We start from the raw sequence: 18,931 nt of genomic DNA, 5'->3' as shown, positions 1-18,931 counted from the left end.
TTCGGTGGATGTTTCACTGAGCAAGAACCTCCAAATTCCCCTTGAAATTTGGCTTGAAAGTTAAATTTGGTGGCAGCTCTAGCTGAGATGGAGAATAGTGAAGTTTTATGCTGTGTTTTGTCTTGAAGGTGATTTGGATTCATGGTAGCAAAACTTAGCTCCTGAAGAAATGATCACTTCCCATATGCTTTGCAATTCGTATGTGTAGTCTGAATGAGATGTCTCTGAGTTTGGGCTGGAAGCTGGGGTTGTATAGTTCTCACACTATTTTTCTGATAACTGTTTTCCAATAGCTTCATCAGCATCGGAGACTGAATGCACTCGCTGAAAATTCTGAGCTCTCACACTGACACTTTCTCAAGAATTTGCAGAATATTGCTTTTGTTATTGTTCTGAGCATTACAAAAATGAGCATGTTTTCCAATAGTGGAATTCTACAATGAAATAATTCACCAGCATTCTGGCTCACAAACATGAGTTGAAAGCACTTTTATGTTCAGATGGGGAAGGGAGAAATGAGCATTTCTATATGAGGCTTTTATTGCATGCTTGCGATTAGTCACTCATGGAGGTTTGTGGGTCCTTACATGTCGTTGTCAGCCTCCAGTGCGTCTCCTGCGCTTTCTGACCTTTATCCCACCTTTTAAAAGGTTAGAGAAAACCCGATAACCCAGCTGTGTGTAATTGCACAGTTCTGCTATAACCACACACCATCTAGTGGCTGTAAAATGAGACACATAGAACAAACTGAGAAAGGAATTCCCCAATTCAAAGCATGTGTCTGCCCATGTAAAGGAGCTGATCTTAATCTCGCAAAGAATCTGGAAGCAGAAGCTCTGGTAAGAATACGGGATTTTAGCTTCGTCGGGTGAAGGTCTATATCTTGTGGTGTCAGCACCTCTTGTCCAATGGGGTGTCGCTCTGGAAGTCTTCCAACCTTTGGAACTTTCAGAGAGCACAGGGGGCTACTAAAAGCGGGAGCTAAAAAGCCCTCATGTTGATTTTAACCTTTAAAAACCAAGACACGGTGTGTTTAACCTTTAAATCCCTAAGGATGCAATCCTATGCATGTTAAGTTAGAAAAAAGCCCCACAACTCTCAGCATGTCCCAGCCAGTCATGCTGTCTGGGGCATGCTGGGAGTTGTAGGACTTTTTTCTATCTCACCATGCATAGGATTGCACCTTAAGTGGCTTAGGATGTGGCTCCCTTAGGGACCACCTGTTTGGTTATGAACTTGCCCAGTTATTAAGACTGGATGACATCATTACCAGCAGAGGGCCATTTGCTGGGTACATATGAAAGGACTTTCTCCTCTATTGCTCCCAAACTGTAGAATGTGCTCCCTCCAGAACTAGGATTGGCCATCATTCTCTTGGCTTTTGGAAAGAGTGTGAAGACACTTCTTTTCGTTGTAGCCAATAAATAAATAAATAAATAGATAAAGTACACTTAATACAGTGATTTAGATATCAGTTGTTTTTTAGCCAGGCTCTCTCCTATATTCAGAGATTTTTTTTAAAAAAAACCCTGAGGATTAAAGAGCAGAGTTAAGGCTATTTCAAGTTGGTTCAAGCTCCACAAAGGCAGGAAATTGGAAGCCAAGGCTGTTGCCTTAACTGTCGTGCCCTGTCATCAGTGATGATGTTGTGCAATGTCGCTAAGGGAATAGGCCTTACATAGAAGCCCTCTGTAATAGAATTCCTCTGAAAACCTTGGAGTACTGGCAGCATGCTAGCTTCAGAGTGAAATTGAGCATGCTTGACATAAGACCTTCCTCTTCTCTCAGGCAGGTTAAAACTTTCCTCTTCTCTCAGGTGTTTGGCAGCACATGATGCGTTTAATTGGTCCTGGATCTGTTTTTGGTTATGACTGACTGTCTGAAGTTGTTTTAGTTATATGTTGTCTTTGTGTATATTGTCTGTGTGTTTTATGTAAATGGATTTTAAACTTTATATTTTATATTTTAATGTTTTAATCTCTGTAAACTGCCCAGAGAGCTCTGGCTAGGGGGAAGTATAGAAATGTTAATAATAATAATAATAATAATAATAATAATAATAATAATAATAATACTTTGCCAGCAATTGCCGCTATGGGCTTTCATGGGGCAGAATAAACCTTTATAATGTTTGAATCTCTGCTCAGAATGTCACCAAACCAATGAAAGGCAGACCTCAACAAGCCTGAATAATGCACATCAGTAGTTTTCACCAAAATGTGAAAGAAATATATGATACGTTGAGCTGCAGCTTGGCGTAAAAAGGACACATGAACTATGTGAATAGTTCAGCACTTTTTAACTTGCTGTACCTATGGCAATTTGTGTTGGATTGGTTTGAAATTTTGCACAGTTGTAGACCTCAGGTAGGGGCCGTGGTGGCTTAGTGGTTAAGACGCTGAACTGCAGACTGGAAGGTCAGCAGGTCAGCAGTTCAAGACCCGAGTGCTGCGTGACAGAGTGAGCTCCCGTCTTCAGTCCCAGCTCCTGTCAACCTAGCAGTTTGAAAGCAAGAAATTGCAAGTAGATAAATAGGTACCGCCTCGGCGGGAAAGGTAACAGTGTTCCGTGCACCTCGGTGTTCAGTCATGCTGGCCACATGGCCACGGAAGCGTCTTCGGACAGCGCTGGCTCTTCGGCTTAGAAACGGGGATGAGCACCGCACCCTAGAGTCGGACACGACTTGTTGGGGACACCTTTACCTTTTTTTTTTTTAGACCTCAGGTAGACCATGGATGCCAAGTTTCATGTTACTAGCATGAACAGGTGTCATCTATATAAGCAATAGACATTGGAGGCTTACAAAAGTGGAAACTTTTTTGCGACTCACCATAACTGGGGCACTCCCATGACCTTTTAATTAGAGCTTTCTGGCTTCCCAGAATGAATTATATGGAACCCATTGAATTGGGCCCACACAACATGTGACCCACAAGTTAACACAGCCCGTCAGCCATGTAGGGTGGCCCACTAGAGACTGGATGAACCTGTTTTGCTTCCTGACTAGGATTGCACAAGAGTGGGGTTTTCAAGCACCGGGCACACCATAATAAAATCAATATCTAGCGGGCTATTGTGGGCTACATGGACCACATTTGCACAGGTCTGCACATCAAATAAAAACATAGATATTCTGCACTGATGTCCTGCACCATTCAAAAGTTTTGACTTTAGCTGACATTTTAGACTTGTTTAAAAATACAAATAGTTACTAAAAACAGCATGTTCTCTAGACCTAGTCCACCAAAAAACTGTGTCAACCTAAATGCTATTGAAAAGAATGGAGGCTGGATAAGAACAATACTAGGGGTTGGATGATTTACTGACAATTTTAATGTAGGTACTCCTATTTACTACATCTATGGCAACTGCACTCTTATAAATGATTATTGAGTCACTCCAACAGTCTGTCAGTAAAGTTTCCAGTTGGTACCCAAAGGTCTCCTTCTCAGTCCAAATTTGAAGGGGATTTGGGAGTTCCTCTTTAGGGCAAACCTCTTAGACATTTGAGGAAAATCAATAAAACTAGTGAACTGGGCACCCAGAAGAGTTTTTGAAGGAAGATGGTCAAGGCAATCGAGTATTAGATTAAAAATTAAACTCAAAAGGGATCCCAGCTATACTGAAGAGACACATTCATGAATTTTATAGGATAGCAGAAGAACTAGAATGTCACTGTTCAGTGCTTGGCCTCTTTACTCACAGCCTGAACTGATTCTTATCTCCTCGCATCAGTGCTTAGCTCGGCTCCTCCCTCCATAGCAAAGCTCTGATCACAAGGCACAGCAAGCAAATGGTGCAGTAGGTCCTAGAAAATGGGCCTTACTTCTCCCTTTTTAAAATCAATTAACCTTGACTACATTAGTAGTCTTCTTTCTTTCTTTCTTTCTTTCTTTCTTTCTTTCTTTCTTTCTTTCTTTCTTTCGCCTTTTCTTGTCTATCCCTGGGGGGCAGGGGGAAAGCTCAGCCCCTCTGGCCATTGTGGGTGGAGGGACTCTAGTCTCCTCTGCTCTCTTCCAGGGTCCTTGCTAGGGAAACTTCTCCAGAAGGTTCCACATGTCCTTAGGTTGTGACAGGAATTTTCCTGAAATAAATGAAGTATAAAGAGCTTTGTTAAAGCAAGTAAAAAATTTTCTGTGGTTGGGTAGGGCACACATTCCTATTTTAAAGTTCCAGTAGGAAGCATCTTAGTTAATATACTTAGGATGGTTTTGTTTTAACGCCAAGATAAATTGCACACTATACCTATTTAAAAGTGGAAGGGGAGATGCTTTCTTTCCTAGCTGAAATGACAACCCGATCAATAATTAGCTTGGGTCATAAATTCAGTAAGACAGCATTAAACAGATGACAAAACATATTGAATATGAGCTGGAGACAATTCCAAAGCATAAGAGGGGCAATGTGTTAGAATTCCATGTAGATTATCTTTAGAAATACACTTTCCTCCTAGTACAATGGATTTCACTCCAATTTTGTTTGAAAATTTTCCACATGCACATAGAATCTTTGGATAAATAGTGCTACAAACTTAAATTATAAGAAACTGAGAGGAAGAAGGGGAAATATAAAAAATAATACAAACAGTATTTTCTGAGATATTTCTGTTAAAGGCATCCAAAGACAATGCTGACCTTTTATTTATATTATAGCAGCCTTCAGTAACTTTGGAGGGAGTACTTGGATATCCTTGATTAATTTGCCCAGGTTCCTCTTTTCTGTATAGACATCATGAGAGAGACCATCTTTTGCAATGCATTCCAGTGTCTACTTGCAAGTCAATTTACTTCCATGAGAGGGCAGCTGCTTTTGTTTGTCTGATCCTGTGTGGCCCCTTTTGCTGCTCTTTGCTGTACATGCTGCAAATGGGCAGGAGAAGAAATTGAGAGACAATAGAATCATAGAATCATAGAATAGTAGGGTTGGAAGGGGCCTACAAGGCCATCGAGTCCAACCCCCTGCTCAATGCAGGAATCCAAGTCAGAGCATCCCTGACAAATGGCTGTCCAGCCTCGTCTTAAAGGCCTCCAGTGTGGGAGAGCCCACCACCTCCCCAGGTAATTGGTTCCATTGCCGTATTGCTCTGACACTCAGGAAGTTTTTCCTGATGTTCAGCCGGAATCTGGCTTCCTGTAACTTGAGCCCATTATTCCGTGTCCTGCACTCTGGGATGATCAAGAAGAGATCCTGGCCTTCTTCTCTGTGACAACCTTTCAAGTACTTGAAGAGTGCTATCATATCTCCCCTCAGTCTTCTCTTCTCAAGGCTAAACATGCCCAGTTCTTTCAGTCTCTCTTCATAGGGCTTTGTTTCCAGTCCCCTGATCATCTTTGTTGCCCTCCTTTGAACCCTCTCCAGCTTGTCTGCATCCTTCTTAAAGTGTGGTGCCCAGAACTGGACACAGTACTCCAGATGAGGCCTAACCAGTGCTGAGTAGAGGGGAACTAGTACTTCCCGGGATTTGGAAGCGATGCTTCTATTAATGCAGCCCAAAATAGCATTTGCCTTTTTTGCAGCCACATCACATTGTTGGCTCATATTCAGCTTGTGATCGACGACAATTCCAAGATCCTTCTCGCTCATAGTGTGGTTGAGCCACGTATCCCCCATCTTGTAACTGTGCAATAGTTGGAGGCACACTGGTGTGAATTCCCTAAATCGAGTTTCTAACCATGTTGCTCTATTCTAAATCCTTCTGGGGTGTGTGTGTGTGAAAAACTACCATTAGGCATATATAATCATCCTCCCCAGCCAGCATGGTTAATGGCCATGCCGGCTGGGAGATGCTGGGAGTTGTAGTCCAGCACACATGGAGGGTGGCAGTATGGGGAAGGCTGACGTATAGTATTTGGCCCTCCAACTGGCATCATTTCCCTATTCTTATCTATTTATAACATTTGTACTGTACTCTTCCTCCAAGGAGGTCAGGATGGCTGACATGAGGTCATCGCTTCTTATCTTCAGAACAACCTCATGAGGAAGGCTGGCCTTCCAGAGAGAGGCTAGCTGCGGTCAAACTGTCAGATTTCATGGGGAGCTGGAATTTGAATATAGGTGTTCCTGTTCCAGATGCTTCATTATATCCATTGTACCACACTAACTGGCATTCTCAAAGTATGCATAAGAAATAATGGGCACAATGATGCATGTGTAGTTCTCTTCCAAATCCTATTAGAATAAATTACACATGCAGAAGCAATGCTTAGTTGTCGAGATGTAGCAAATATATGTGATTCTCCAGTCCTGAAGCTGAAACCACGTATTTGTTTTGCAGATAAAATGTTCTAAAATAGGCATGAGGTCTGTGAATATTATTGTTGGATCCACAGAAAAAAACTGGCAGCTGAACTGTATGAGCTCAGTCAAATTACAGTCAAGCTGATTTTGCATTCAATGTGCAACAGTGATTCAGATCTGCATTAATTTACACTGCTCTCTGCGCTTTTAAATGGAGAATATGACACACAGTTAAGTCAATTGTGCATGTGATCAATACTTATTCAAATATATACTGTCATCTGTCTTTTGAATGAGCAATTCCAGGTCATAACACTCATGCAATGTGCATCCATGATTTAAATCTACTTTGACGAAATCACATACCTGCTTTTGCAGATAAATGTCTCGAATAGGGATGGGTGAGAATTTTGTTTCAGTTTGGTTTTGATAAGAATTTACCAAAATTTGGAAATTTTGTCATATTTGAAGTGGAAAGAACTTGATATTTGTATTTGTGTGTGTGTGTGTGTGTGTGTATATATATATATATATATATATATATATATATATATGAAAGCCCAAAACTGACAGATTTGTCTATCTAAGTCCAGGGCTTTGAGTGCTTAGCTTTTAAGGGCACAATCCTTTGGGGATAGGTGGCCACCCCCGAACTTGGAGGCGACCACCTATTTAATGCAGGGCAGGAGAAGCACAGAGGGCATCGTTCCCTCCGTGCTTCTCCTGCCCTGCATTTTCAGCTAGACAGCTGATTTTGGCTATCTAGCTGCGGGAAGGCGGAGCGGGGCAGGAGGCTGCCAGATGACACATTGGCTGTGTCATACCAGCATTTTTGCCTTCCCTGTCCCCCAGAACACCCCCCAGAATGCCCCACTTTGGCTGCTCCATACTCCTCTTTGGAGTGCAGAGGGCGGAGCTGAGGCAGCGTGGAAGGGGGGAAAGGTCGGTTCTTCAGGAACTGACCTCAGAACGCAGGCTCTGAGGTTGATTCCCAGAAAAGCAGATATCCTATGGCCATTTAGCCACTGACTAGTGGCCATAGGATTGCTCCCCGCAAGGCTTTCTGTAAATCCCTGTGTATTCAACCAGGTTTGTGGTGCTAAATTAGGGTCGCTACCTTTTTTCTGACAGGCTCGTTATGTTTAACAGCTACATGACAGGAAGGTACAACATGGTCGTCTCCATGCCGGGAATAGCTATGCCTATTGAATTTGGCCAGAGCAGATGGGTTTGAATTTCATTTCAGTTTGGTTTTGATAAGAATTTACCAAAATTTGCAAATTTCTTCGTATTTGAGATGGAAAGAAGTTAAGATTTTTTTTTTAAAAAAATGAAAATAGGAGAAACCAGAACTGGCTTATTTGCCTATCCCTAGTGTTGAACGTGTTATGATAGTGGGTTGGATCCAGACTTAGTCATGCTTAGAGCAGACCCATTGAAACCAGCAGCATAAGTAAGACTAACTGAATTCCCACTGGTTTCATGGGTCTATTCTAAGTATGACTTAGGCTGGATTCATCCCAGGACACATAAAGGAGAAATATCACACACACACACACACACACACACACACAACATACAAGTGTGTGTGTGTGTGTGTGTGTATGGTCAGGTTTTGTATTTTTCTATAGTTTGATTGCTTATGTCATTCACCCTTGGAAGCCAGAAAGCTTTGAATCAGGAGAAAGTATTAAATTACAACTGCCCTTGATAGTTATACCAGTTTGCTCAATTTATTTTAGTTAGGCTGGAATTTTTCAGTGGCATCATTGCTTCCAACTGTCCTCTAAAGCTTAAGGTGTGTTCGGTTTTTTTGAAAATCCAAGCTGCAGATGATACATTATAGTTTGAGGCCTTGTGAAATGATAAAACTGTCAAAAATTAATGGCCTTATTTTCGCAAAATACTTCATAAAATACATGGCAATTCCCTCTGAATAATAATGTTCTATTAAACACTACCAACATGAAAATAGTAGGAGGACTATTCAGTATAAACTCAATTGTACTTTAGAACCTGTGTAGGGAAGTTATGGGGATTCTGAAGAATCGAAACAGACCATGGAGCATATCATGCAAACCATAGACTTGCATTAAATGAAATTTCACATTACATTTCTAAAACCTATAAGCTTGATTGTTATTTCCCCTCCGGATCCACTGCGGGAGCTGTCCCCCTGTATGGCAGTGAGAAAAAAAAGTAGCTATGGAGACTTATTGGGAACAAACTAAATTTGTCCTTAGTACGTCTCCATAGCAGTTTGCCATTAAATTTTGGTGGCAAACTGCAAATATCTTAAAAAAAAAAAAAAATCTGGGGGGGGGGGCAGTGGGAGACAAGAGAGGCCACACTGGGGGATGGCAAAGGCCACATTCAGCCTGTGGGCTGTGTGTTGCCTACCCCAGCTTGTCAGGAAAGAATGCGTACTTCCACCACAATTGCCTGTTATCTGTGGGAATTAGTGCTTATGGAAACTAATGTAAGGGGAAGGTTTCCTACTGCGATGAGCTATAGAATGCACACACCCTTGTGTCACCTCTGATGGAATCACCTTGAGCGTGATTCTCTTTTCAGCAATGTACAGGCTTCCAAACATGCATTTTGTTTTCGTGTTACAGGGTTGTAATCACAGTTCCTCTGCGCTCCTGATGACTAAGGGCATGTTTAGACAGGAAAAAAGTCTTATGGCTCCCAGCATTCTCCAGCCAGCCCTGGCAGTTGTAGGACTTTTTTCTGTCTAAACTTGCATAGGATTGCACCCTAAATTCAGGAAGGTTTGAATGTGTTAAAAGCACCTGCTTCTGTGTCGCCTCTCTAGAGCGTTCCACGCAGCCATTGTGATGTTTAGAAGTCCAGTGCATATTTGATACTAAAGTCGTAGCAAAACCATACATTCTTCCCATTTCCGAGGACCCCGAAGATCATGTTTACTGCTATACATGTCCTGTTTCTATCTTTCATCTATGCTTGTATTTTATTCACACCCCCCCCCCCGAACAATGAATAACCCTCCTCCAATTCCACTGAGAACTGATGGCTACTTGCTAAATAGTAGTGTAAGAATCATTAGCTGAGAAAAAATGCTGAAGGATGTGTGGAACTGTGCTGAGAATTTTTTTCTAATCTTATAGAAACTATTTTTGTTTCTTGTAAAATTTCCTGATTATTTGTTTGTCCTGAGCAGGATTCTCCAAATTCACCTCAAAATGTAACTTGAGGAAAATGCAGTGGCAGTTCTAATCCCAGGTCTTACTGACTTTGCTTACTGCATGGACAATTTCTTTACCAGCTTTGGGCTTCCAATGGGACTTCCAGAGCTGGTGAGAGACAAATGACACCCACAGCACAGCTTGACTGACAACCCCAATTGGCATGTACTGCTCCCCCCCCCCCAAACTTCACAATGGTTCTTGAAATGCTTTTGGCTTTCCTTGAAATTCTTTGAATGGCTATCCTGACCACAAGAATCCAAGTTCACCATGAACTTGCATCTGTGGTGGTTCTTGTCGATGTGCCGAGCCATACCAAATGTGGCCTGCAGGGGGAGAGTATGGAATGATTACAGTGAAAAAGGAATGAGAAATTATTGCCGTTCATGGCCACCAAACTTACTTATTCTTGTTGCCAATACCAAGTTGCAAAATTGCTAGTCATTAAGGAATCTAACAGTCTTGTGGCACCTTAAAGACTAACAAATGTATTATGGGATAATAAGCCTTACTATGGAATGTTATTATCAGTTTTATAGAACTGATGTGTTCGGAGATGTGACCTTGTAGTAGTAGTAGTAGTAGTAATAATAATAATAGTAATAATAATGAAAAAACAGCTAGTAGCTCTGCCTATAGCTTCCTTCAGTGTTTCTATATATGTTCCTATCTACCAGCACTTTGGTGCCTATATTGCCTGATGTTATCATTCATGCATTCCAAAACTATAATAAGTCCACCAGATTATTCACCTGAATCTAGGGATGGGGAATAAATCCTCCATGGACCCCAGTGAGGCCGAATTCAAAAGAATCCGCCCCCCCCCCCGGAGTCCGTGGAGGATTGGAAGACTTACCTCCACCTCCTGGAGAAATCCTCGCCGGCTGGATCCTCCCTGCCAGCTGGCTCCGGAGTGCCAGCGATAGGGCCGCCATTGCCATTTCGCTGGCTGGGTAGATTAACTGCGGCCGCAAATGGCATCCAGGACACCATTTGTGGCCGTAAAGGCCTTAGTTTAAGGTAAATGCAGCCATAAATGGCTGCATTTACCTTAAACTACAGCCTTTACAGCCGCAAATGGCGTCCCAGATGCCATTTGTGGCCGTGCTTTTAATTAACGTGATAGGCTACGCAAATATCTGCATAGCCTATCATGTAAAAGCAGGGGCGTCCCATTTACGGCTGCTTTTACCTTAAACTAAGGCCTTTACGGCCGCAAATGGCATCCTGGGCACCATTTGCGGCTGCAGTCAATCCGGCCTACCAGCGATATGGCAATGGTGGCCGTATCGCTGGCACGTTGGAGCCGGCTGGCAGCTCTGCGGACTTGCTGCGGAGCAGAGCCAGCCAGCAAGGATTCCGGGAGGGAGGGGTGGATCGCCTCCCCCCCTTGCAGACCCCCACAGAGTTCAGGTAAAGGGGTTTCATACACCCCTACCTGAATCCAACAAATATTCAGCTATCAGCAGCTGTTAGACCACTACCAACATAGTGATATTACAGTTGCACAACAGTAGATGTGACAGCAAAATAACCTCTATCTTATTTGTGATTTGGCTTTAATTCTGTAGAGCTATCTACACAACAACTTCTGCATCCTTGGAAGTTACTCTATTCTCCAGACTAGTGCTGTGCTGAAAATTTCTCCTATATTTTTTTCAACCATTCTCATTCAATTTGGTCGAACAGAAATTGCTTTTGAAAATAAATGCAAAGGAGGAGAAATTTTGGAGAAATTCTCAGTGGTTGGGTTTGGAGTTCTTGTGCTTACCTTACTTGTGAGGTGGCTGAGGAGTGTGCACGAGTTTCCTGTCTTTCATTGTACAATAATCTCTATGGCAGCCTGCAGCCTCCTCAGCTTCCCACACTTCAGTTAATGCCATCATGAGGAAGACATCATGAGGCAATTCCTCCCATGGGGCTTTTTCAGTTCAAAAAGTGCAGGTTGCCTGGGAGGCTGCAGAGCAATGGAAAGATGTGTGTAGAGAGAGAACACACACACAGCACCCTCGGCCACCTCGCAGTGATTAGGTAAGCTCAAGAATACCACCAAAAGAAATTCAAAATTCTGCCTCAAAAGAAGTGGACACCTCAACACAGTTGATGCTGTTGCCACCTACAGAAGCAATGCAATAAACCAAAAATCCTGGGGGGGGGGGAGAGAGAGAACCTGTGCCACAAACCCTGCTGATAGTGAGCCCTAACTGTGGGCAATTGTTGGAGAATTTCTCCTCCCCTACGAGAAATTCTGTGTAATTGTCCCCCCAATTTCTCTGCCCACAAATAGGCTGGAGAATTTTGAGAGGCCCTTTGTGCATAGCTCTACTCCAGACAGGGCTCAGAGAGCTGGGAGTTTATTTTGCTGCACACCCCAATCTCTTTCCAGGTGGTTAGGATCTATAATAAAGTCAGCAGCAGCCACCTACAAGAACAAAGGTGAATGTTCTTGATGTGTATATAAAAATAGAGCTACCACTGAACTATTGGCTAGAGCAAAATGCAAAGCGAATTGGATTCTTTCCTTCTCCTGAGAAACATCTTAGGACAGCCAAAAGTGTTTTGATAAGGCTGTCATTAACCAAGGGGCTTGGCACTGTGATTATATAAACATGCTGTCATGAAGAATTTGCAGGGTGAGGGCAATATTTACACCTACTTGGATCAGTGTAGGAGAAACTGCAGAGCCAAAGGCAACCTCATCTTGGCAGATACATGTCAAGAGAGACTAACAATGCAATCCTATACACGTCTACTCAGAAATCAGTCCAATTGTGTTCAAAGGGGCTTAATCGCTGCTAAATGGGTATAGGATTTAGGGAAAGTTATGCTGTGCATCTGTTTATTAGTTTACATGTAAACAGGCTACTATGTCCTCATGAGCTCTGCCTCAAACTTGGTGTGGGGGTATAGCCAATGTATTCACTAGACTTCCCATTAAATATTAGTTGATGAAACAGCCATCCAGTTTGCATGACGGTTCTTTAGCTGTATTTTCTGCCATTTCTGTTGGATGTAAGCATGATGACCTTGTAGTGTCTCATTTTGAATATTCACTGATTTGAGGGTGCTCTTGAGCTATGCTGTACTGTGATAGATTTCAATGCGAACCTGGGAAGACAGCAGTTCTAAGCCATGAAGTTAAGGCTTTCTATTTTAGGGGGCCCATGAAAATGTATTGCTGTTTTGTTTTTTCTCTTCCGTATCCTTCATGGCTCTTCATATCTCACAAGAGCACATCAGATATATTTAGACATATACTTTCCTTCTATTGTTAAAACAAAAGAACAGTAATAGCTATCTTTAAAAAAATTTCATTGTAGTAGTGCAGCGTGGTGCAAAGCAGTTTGAAATGGAAAGCTACACCTTCCAGACAACTGATTATATGTCCATCGCACAAGAGCCCCTGACATCATCCCTTTCATCCCCACATATTCAGGTGGCAGGAGCAGCTCTGTGATCAAAGGGGCTCCAGTTCTCTCAGCATCCCTTTTATCCTCAGACTTTTATCCTCCTTGAGTTGTTCATATTTTCTTCCTGCACAGCTCACTGCTAGCTGCCTCTGAAGCTCCTCACACTGCAGGGCAGTTAATTTACCACTATTTAATATAACCATATCTATACCTATATATGTATTTTTTTAAAAAATCAATAAATTTTTTAGAGCTGACAAATAAAAATATACGATCTTGAATACCTATAATATGCCATAGAAAATCAAAGCGTAATCGAAATACACCTTAAAGCCTCTTCCTTCCTGGACATGTATCTGCTAGTGTAGTGCAGGGGTGCGGAACCTCAGGCCTGGGGGCCAAATCTGGCTCTCCTGGGGTCTGGATCCGGCCCTCTGGGCTTCCCCAGATAGCCATACCCCCTTTCCCCTATCTATGGATTGGTTGGGGTTTTCCCAGCTTTTTTGTGCAGTTTTTTCCCCATTCTAAAAGCTTGAAATGCCTCTCCTAAGGCTTTGCCACTGGCAGAAAGAACCTGAAGCTACAATATGCTGGTATTTTTGGCCCCACCCCTTTTGCTTTTAGCACACCCACCACTGGAATGAGGCCCCCAAAAGCTTATTGCAAATGGAATTTGGCCCTCAGGTTGAACGAGGTTCTGCACCCCTGGCTTAGGGAATTAATATATATTATGTTCCATACTCATGTGATTCACTGTAGCTGCCCTGGTCATTATTAATTTACTTACTTACAAAGTTTATATACTGCTCCATATCTAGATAGATTCTGGAGCAGAATGTACATTTACTTTTCCTCTTCTTCCTCCCCCCACCACCCCGTGTGTGTGTGTGTGTGTATGTGTGTGTGTCAGTTAGAGTCTGGTTACATGTGAGAATCATCACTGGAGATGGCTGAGTTTCCCAAAGCTCTCATTGGGTTAACTTAGAAATTATCCAAGTTCCATTTTAAAAATGGGAAGGACTTGGGTACTTTGTCTGAGCCAATCTAAGGTCTTGAAGGTCTCTGGAGCCTTTTCCTCATCCCATTGGAACTAATGGTTCCATTAGTTCCTATGAGGGTGAGGAAAAGACCCTCCAGTTTCAGTCCTGCGGGGTCCCCTTCCCCCATGCAAGCTCCATTAGCTTGTATCAGGCAGTAGCGGGCAACCCTGTAGGGGCTCGCCAACAATTCTTCTCCAACTCAGATTTTATTCCCAGCTGGAGATGACCTCAGGGTTCTGTTAAAGCTCACGTCTGCTTTTGTGGCAGGGTTTAACAAGCTTCCGAAGTTCTTTCCCTAAGCTGATTCAGGAGAACGTTGGCAGCATTACATCAAAAGTAGTCATGTGTTAAGTCAGGTTGAGTGGTAGGCAACTGTAGGCAGAAAACATGGGGAGGATTATAGAGCATTATTTATCTATGCTGATTGTATCTCTTGTTTAGTGGTTGTTTTCCCTAGGGGTTTACAGGGGGAAGAGAAGGATATGTAGTTGCTCTAGATAAGACAAAATAAGATAAGCATAGATAAACAACAGCTCTAAATCCTGTCTAGCCTTTCCTGCCTTTCGCTTGAGGATGTTCTCCATAATTCTCGGGCACAACTGAGAACTAAACTGAGTTCCCTTTGGTTGAAACGGAATACTGTAGCCAGCGGATGAACTCCTGTTTTTCTTGAGAGCCTCTCTGTTCTCTGGACTTTCTCTATATATTTGAAAGATTTATATCCTGCTTTGCTCAGAGGGACTCAAAGCAGCTTATAATAATTTTGAGAACAATCCAATCCCCTCACAGGTGGCCAAGTTTTTTTTTTAAAATGCAACTTGTGACATCTAGCTATAAGGGCTTTTTTGTACACGGAGCACATATTCTTGTACAGGACAAGGTAGAGGATTGAACATGCTTCCTTTACATGTGCAACTGCATACACATTTTTTTGGGCTGAATTAAAATTTGGTAGAGCCACCAGGAGTCACATAATAAGTTGCTTTGGGGGCAAAACCAATTAGTTACCCATCTGTAGCCAACAGTTTTTCAAACATTTTCCATTAGTTTTTCTCTAATATGATCAAGCATGTTGACAATTCCACCAAGTATGTCCTTTTTTGGTACCACATCACCACCTGGTATGAGAACTTCTATTTGTTTGTTGTTGTTATTCGCTGCCTTTAGGGATAAACACATTCTCAACATAGTTTGCAAAATAAAAACATAAAAGTAAAATATTTATATATACAATTAACTAAAAGAGCAGCATTAAAATACCATTCTAATATAAATAAAAATGCAAAATAACAGCAAATGGTTAAATATAAAATGTAAAATATGAAATACTGGCATGCGACAGCGTCAGTTAAAAATGGACTGAAACATCCAAGTCTTTAAGGCTTCTTTAAATGTAGTCAGGAAGGGAGCCATGCGGGCATATTTCCTGTGGAAGGACCTTCCATTAGGATGGGAACACCACAGAAAAGGCCCTGTCATTTGTGCCTACCACCCTGATAGATCTTACTACAGGCCATATGAGCAAGGTTTCATGGCCCATTTTAGAGCTCGGGCAGGTTTATGCAGGTGCAGGTGGTCCTTCCAAGGACCTGGTCCCAAGCCTTTCAGGGCTTGAAAAGTAATCCCCAGCACTTTAAATTGAGCCTGGAAATGCACTGGCAAGTGGCAACCAGTGTAGCTAGCATCAAATCAGTGGTATATGTTCTGATCGCTTAGCCTCCACAGGCAACTGGGCAGCTACATTCTACACCAGCTGAAGCTTCTGAACACCTCTAAAGGCAGTCACACGTAGAGCATATTACAGTAGTCTAGTCTGGATGTAGCCAGGGCAACGACTGTAGATACGACACAGTGTAGCAGGTATGTATTTCCACTGATGTAAACATTTTAAAAAGTTTTCTTTCCGTTTATCAAAAAACAACTGAAATGTAAGGTTTTTATTATCAGTTAGTAAGGTTTCTGTGATGTTGCTTTATCCGAGAACGTACATAGTTCTGCATAATACGCTGGTGCTTTTAATTGTTCATCAGAGGGAGGCATTTTGTCTTTTAATATAAAATCCTTCAGTTTTAACACTCTCGGTGCAGCTATTATATACATATTTATACATGTGTGAGAGCGGCTAGTATTTCCATCGGAGAACATTTTCCACACCAAGAAATCACTCTGTTCCAGGGAAAATCCACAGGTGTGCTCTAAAAACCCGATCAAATGCCCATCAGTTTAGATCACCATGGCAACCTGGATGGCAAACCAATAGGCTAGTAAGCATAATATATACCAATTCTCATATGCACCTTATTATCTTTTGCACTAAACAAACCCTCTGATGATTCATTGCCTAATCTGTCCCCCTTGTCTACTTTAAATACAGAGAAGTGGATGTCTCACTCTATACGTTTATTCTTTCCTTTAAAAGCTGCTTGTCCTGGGTTGAAGGAGTGGCAACCAGAGTGGAGAGATAGGGACACCTTGCCCTGGTGTGTAACCTGGACAGGGGCATAAAGAGGGCATCCAAGATGAGGATGAAAATAATGTTGCATCGTATGTTTTCTTTATATTTTGATGCTTAGACAGGTTTTCCAGATGGTTGATGGAAAAAAGAAGTTATCAGAATGCTCAGAGGCCCAATGAGGGCAGCAGTTCAGGCAGTGTGGGCCCACGGCAGTTTCTCATTGGCACCTAGCATGCAGCCTAATACAATGATGTACTTTCAGCTACTGCAGGCATGGGGAACATATGGTCCTCCAGGTGTTGTTGGATTGCAACCAGAGGTGGCTGTATATCAGGGGCAAATTGGGCAGCAACTCTCTGCCTCTCCCCCACCCACTTGTGGCAGAGAAATTCCCCCACAATCAAGTCCTGTTGCTCCAACGCGTGGCATGCAGTCGCGATTGCCACATGCGATCTTCCCCTGTCCTCCTCCGACAATCTCTGCCTTGCCCTCCGCCCCACGACAGCACCAGTGAGCACCACCCACCACTGGCTGCAACTGCCATCAGGCCAAGCCAGCACAGCCAATCCTGAGGACTGATGGGAGCTGCAGTCCGGCATCATCTGCAGGGCCACACATTCCCCCATCCTTGAGCTCTTGGGTAAGCTCAGCGGAAGAGCACACATGCTTTGCCCTCAGGAAATTCCAAGTTCAGTCTTCAGCATTTCTAGGTAGGGCTAGCTAGGGAAGACCATAATAAGAGAGGATCAAGAACAGCCATAAGGTGGGAAAAAAGATAGCTCCACAAGTCAATTGTTTCCCAAGGTGTTTTGAGGAAATTTGTTTCTCAAGGGGATTTTTTTCAGTGCTTCTTGAAAAAACAGCTGGGAACAATTCCTAAGCAGCTCCTTGGAATTTTAGCAGCAGTACTCTGACCTTGTCCCATATTTTACCAATTCATACTCACAGTGGTCAGTCTATGGTAATTCCCTCCCTCCCTCCCTCCCTCCCTCCCTCCCTCCCTCCTTTCTTTCTTTCTTTCTTTCTTTCTTTCTTTCTTTCTTTCATTTCTATACTGCCCAAGAGCCAAAGCTCTCTTTATACTGCTAATGTTTTTGCCTATCGCAGTCTCTCAGGTGATGGTGCGGATTATGTACTGCTGAGTCCCGGAAGGCAGGCAACGTAGAATTAACTGAAATTAACTAATTATACTATTTTTGGTTTTCCTATCTGCTTAATAAATACTATTTTGTACTAAGTGACTTAGGGAGGAATCCTATCTAGATAGGTGGTTGCCTCTGAACTCTGAGGCGACTGCCTGTCCAAAGCGGGGCAGGAGAAGCACGGAGGGGATCATTCCCTCCACACTTCTCCTGCTCCGCTTTTTCAGCTAGACAGCTGATTGCAGCTGTCTAGCCGTGGGAGGGCAGAGCAGGGAAGGAGGCTGCTGTACGACACATAGGATGTGTCGTACAGGCAGTTACACTCTCCCTGCCCCAGAATGCCCCCAGCCATGCCCCTTTCCAGCCACTCCATGTTCCTCTTGTGAGTGAGGAAGATGGGCGGAAGTGGGGGGAGATCAATTCTCCGGGAACCCACCTCAGAGAGCAGGCTCTGAGGTCGGTTCCTGGAAAACAACATACCCTATGGCTGTCTAGCTGCTATCTAGCAGCCATAGGATTGCTCCCTCTGGTTGCAATCTGAAACACATTTACTAGGGAGTAAGCCTCACTGAACGCAGCAACACTTACTTCCAAGTAAGCAAGCTTAGGTTTCAGCTAATGTTCTTCTCGTGAGCACTACATCTGATGAGCTTTTAGGAGCCTCTTCATTGTAGGGATGGGCCAGAAATTCATTCCATCTGAATTTTAATGCAAATTTACTATATTTGCACCTGCCAAACCAATGAGCGAACTGGGACAGAATTGTGCATTGAAAGTCACACTTTCCTGAACATTGTGCTACAATTCTCCACTCAAAGAAATGCACACACAAAAGCACACATCAGGGAAAAGTGCACACAAAAATCCATACGCTACAGAAATATGAAATATGCAAAATAGTGAAAATAATGCACAGAAATGCATTACTATAGGGAAAATAGCTTGCAAAACTCTGAAGCATAGGGAAAACTGTGCACAAACAACCAGACATTTGGGAAGAGAGCGCACAAAAACACATATATTAGCAGAACTGTGCATGAAAATGCATACGGATGTTCATGCCAACTTTTAAAAATAAAATTCGTAGACTAGTGCGGAATTGGGTGGAACCAAACTTAACATTGGGAAATCGAAAAACTGAATGGAACTGAAATTGACAGATTCACCTGTCTGTCTGTATTTTTCAAATCTGTGCTGAGTAAGTAGACACCAACACTGCAATTTTGACTGGAAGTACATGCTGTGTATGCAGCTTGATAAACAATCTGATATAGAGCTCTGTTTATTCAGAACTCATAGCATTAAATATGTTATGGACTTTTCCTCTCTACAGGAATCACGCTCTACAGCTGTCCATATGGAGGCGCTCTACTGGATGAGGATAAGATGTAAGTATGACTTTTGACAAATGTCAAACCAAAGCCAACTTGGGTAGTTA

General features: G+C 42.7%; 1 protein-coding gene across 1 annotated transcript in view; it reads left to right on the top strand.

The window, feature by feature from the left end:
• Positions 1-18,931, top strand: part of LOC146344594 (ATP-binding cassette sub-family A member 13-like) — a 262,433-nt gene that overhangs the window by 149,328 nt on the left and 94,174 nt on the right. The window contains exon 24 of the mRNA XM_084857720.1: positions 18,827-18,881. Within this exon, the coding sequence (XP_084713846.1) occupies positions 18,827-18,881 (55 nt within the window). The remainder of the gene's footprint in view (positions 1-18,826; positions 18,882-18,931) is intronic.

This window comes from Heloderma suspectum, chromosome 5 (genome assembly GCF_057233095.1).
Source record: "Heloderma suspectum isolate Gila_16-S chromosome 5, 16-S_ref, whole genome shotgun sequence".
NCBI lineage: Eukaryota > Metazoa > Chordata > Lepidosauria > Squamata > Helodermatidae > Heloderma > Heloderma suspectum.
Note: the sequence above shows the minus strand (reverse complement) of the source record. Positions and strands in the feature narration are given on the sequence as shown.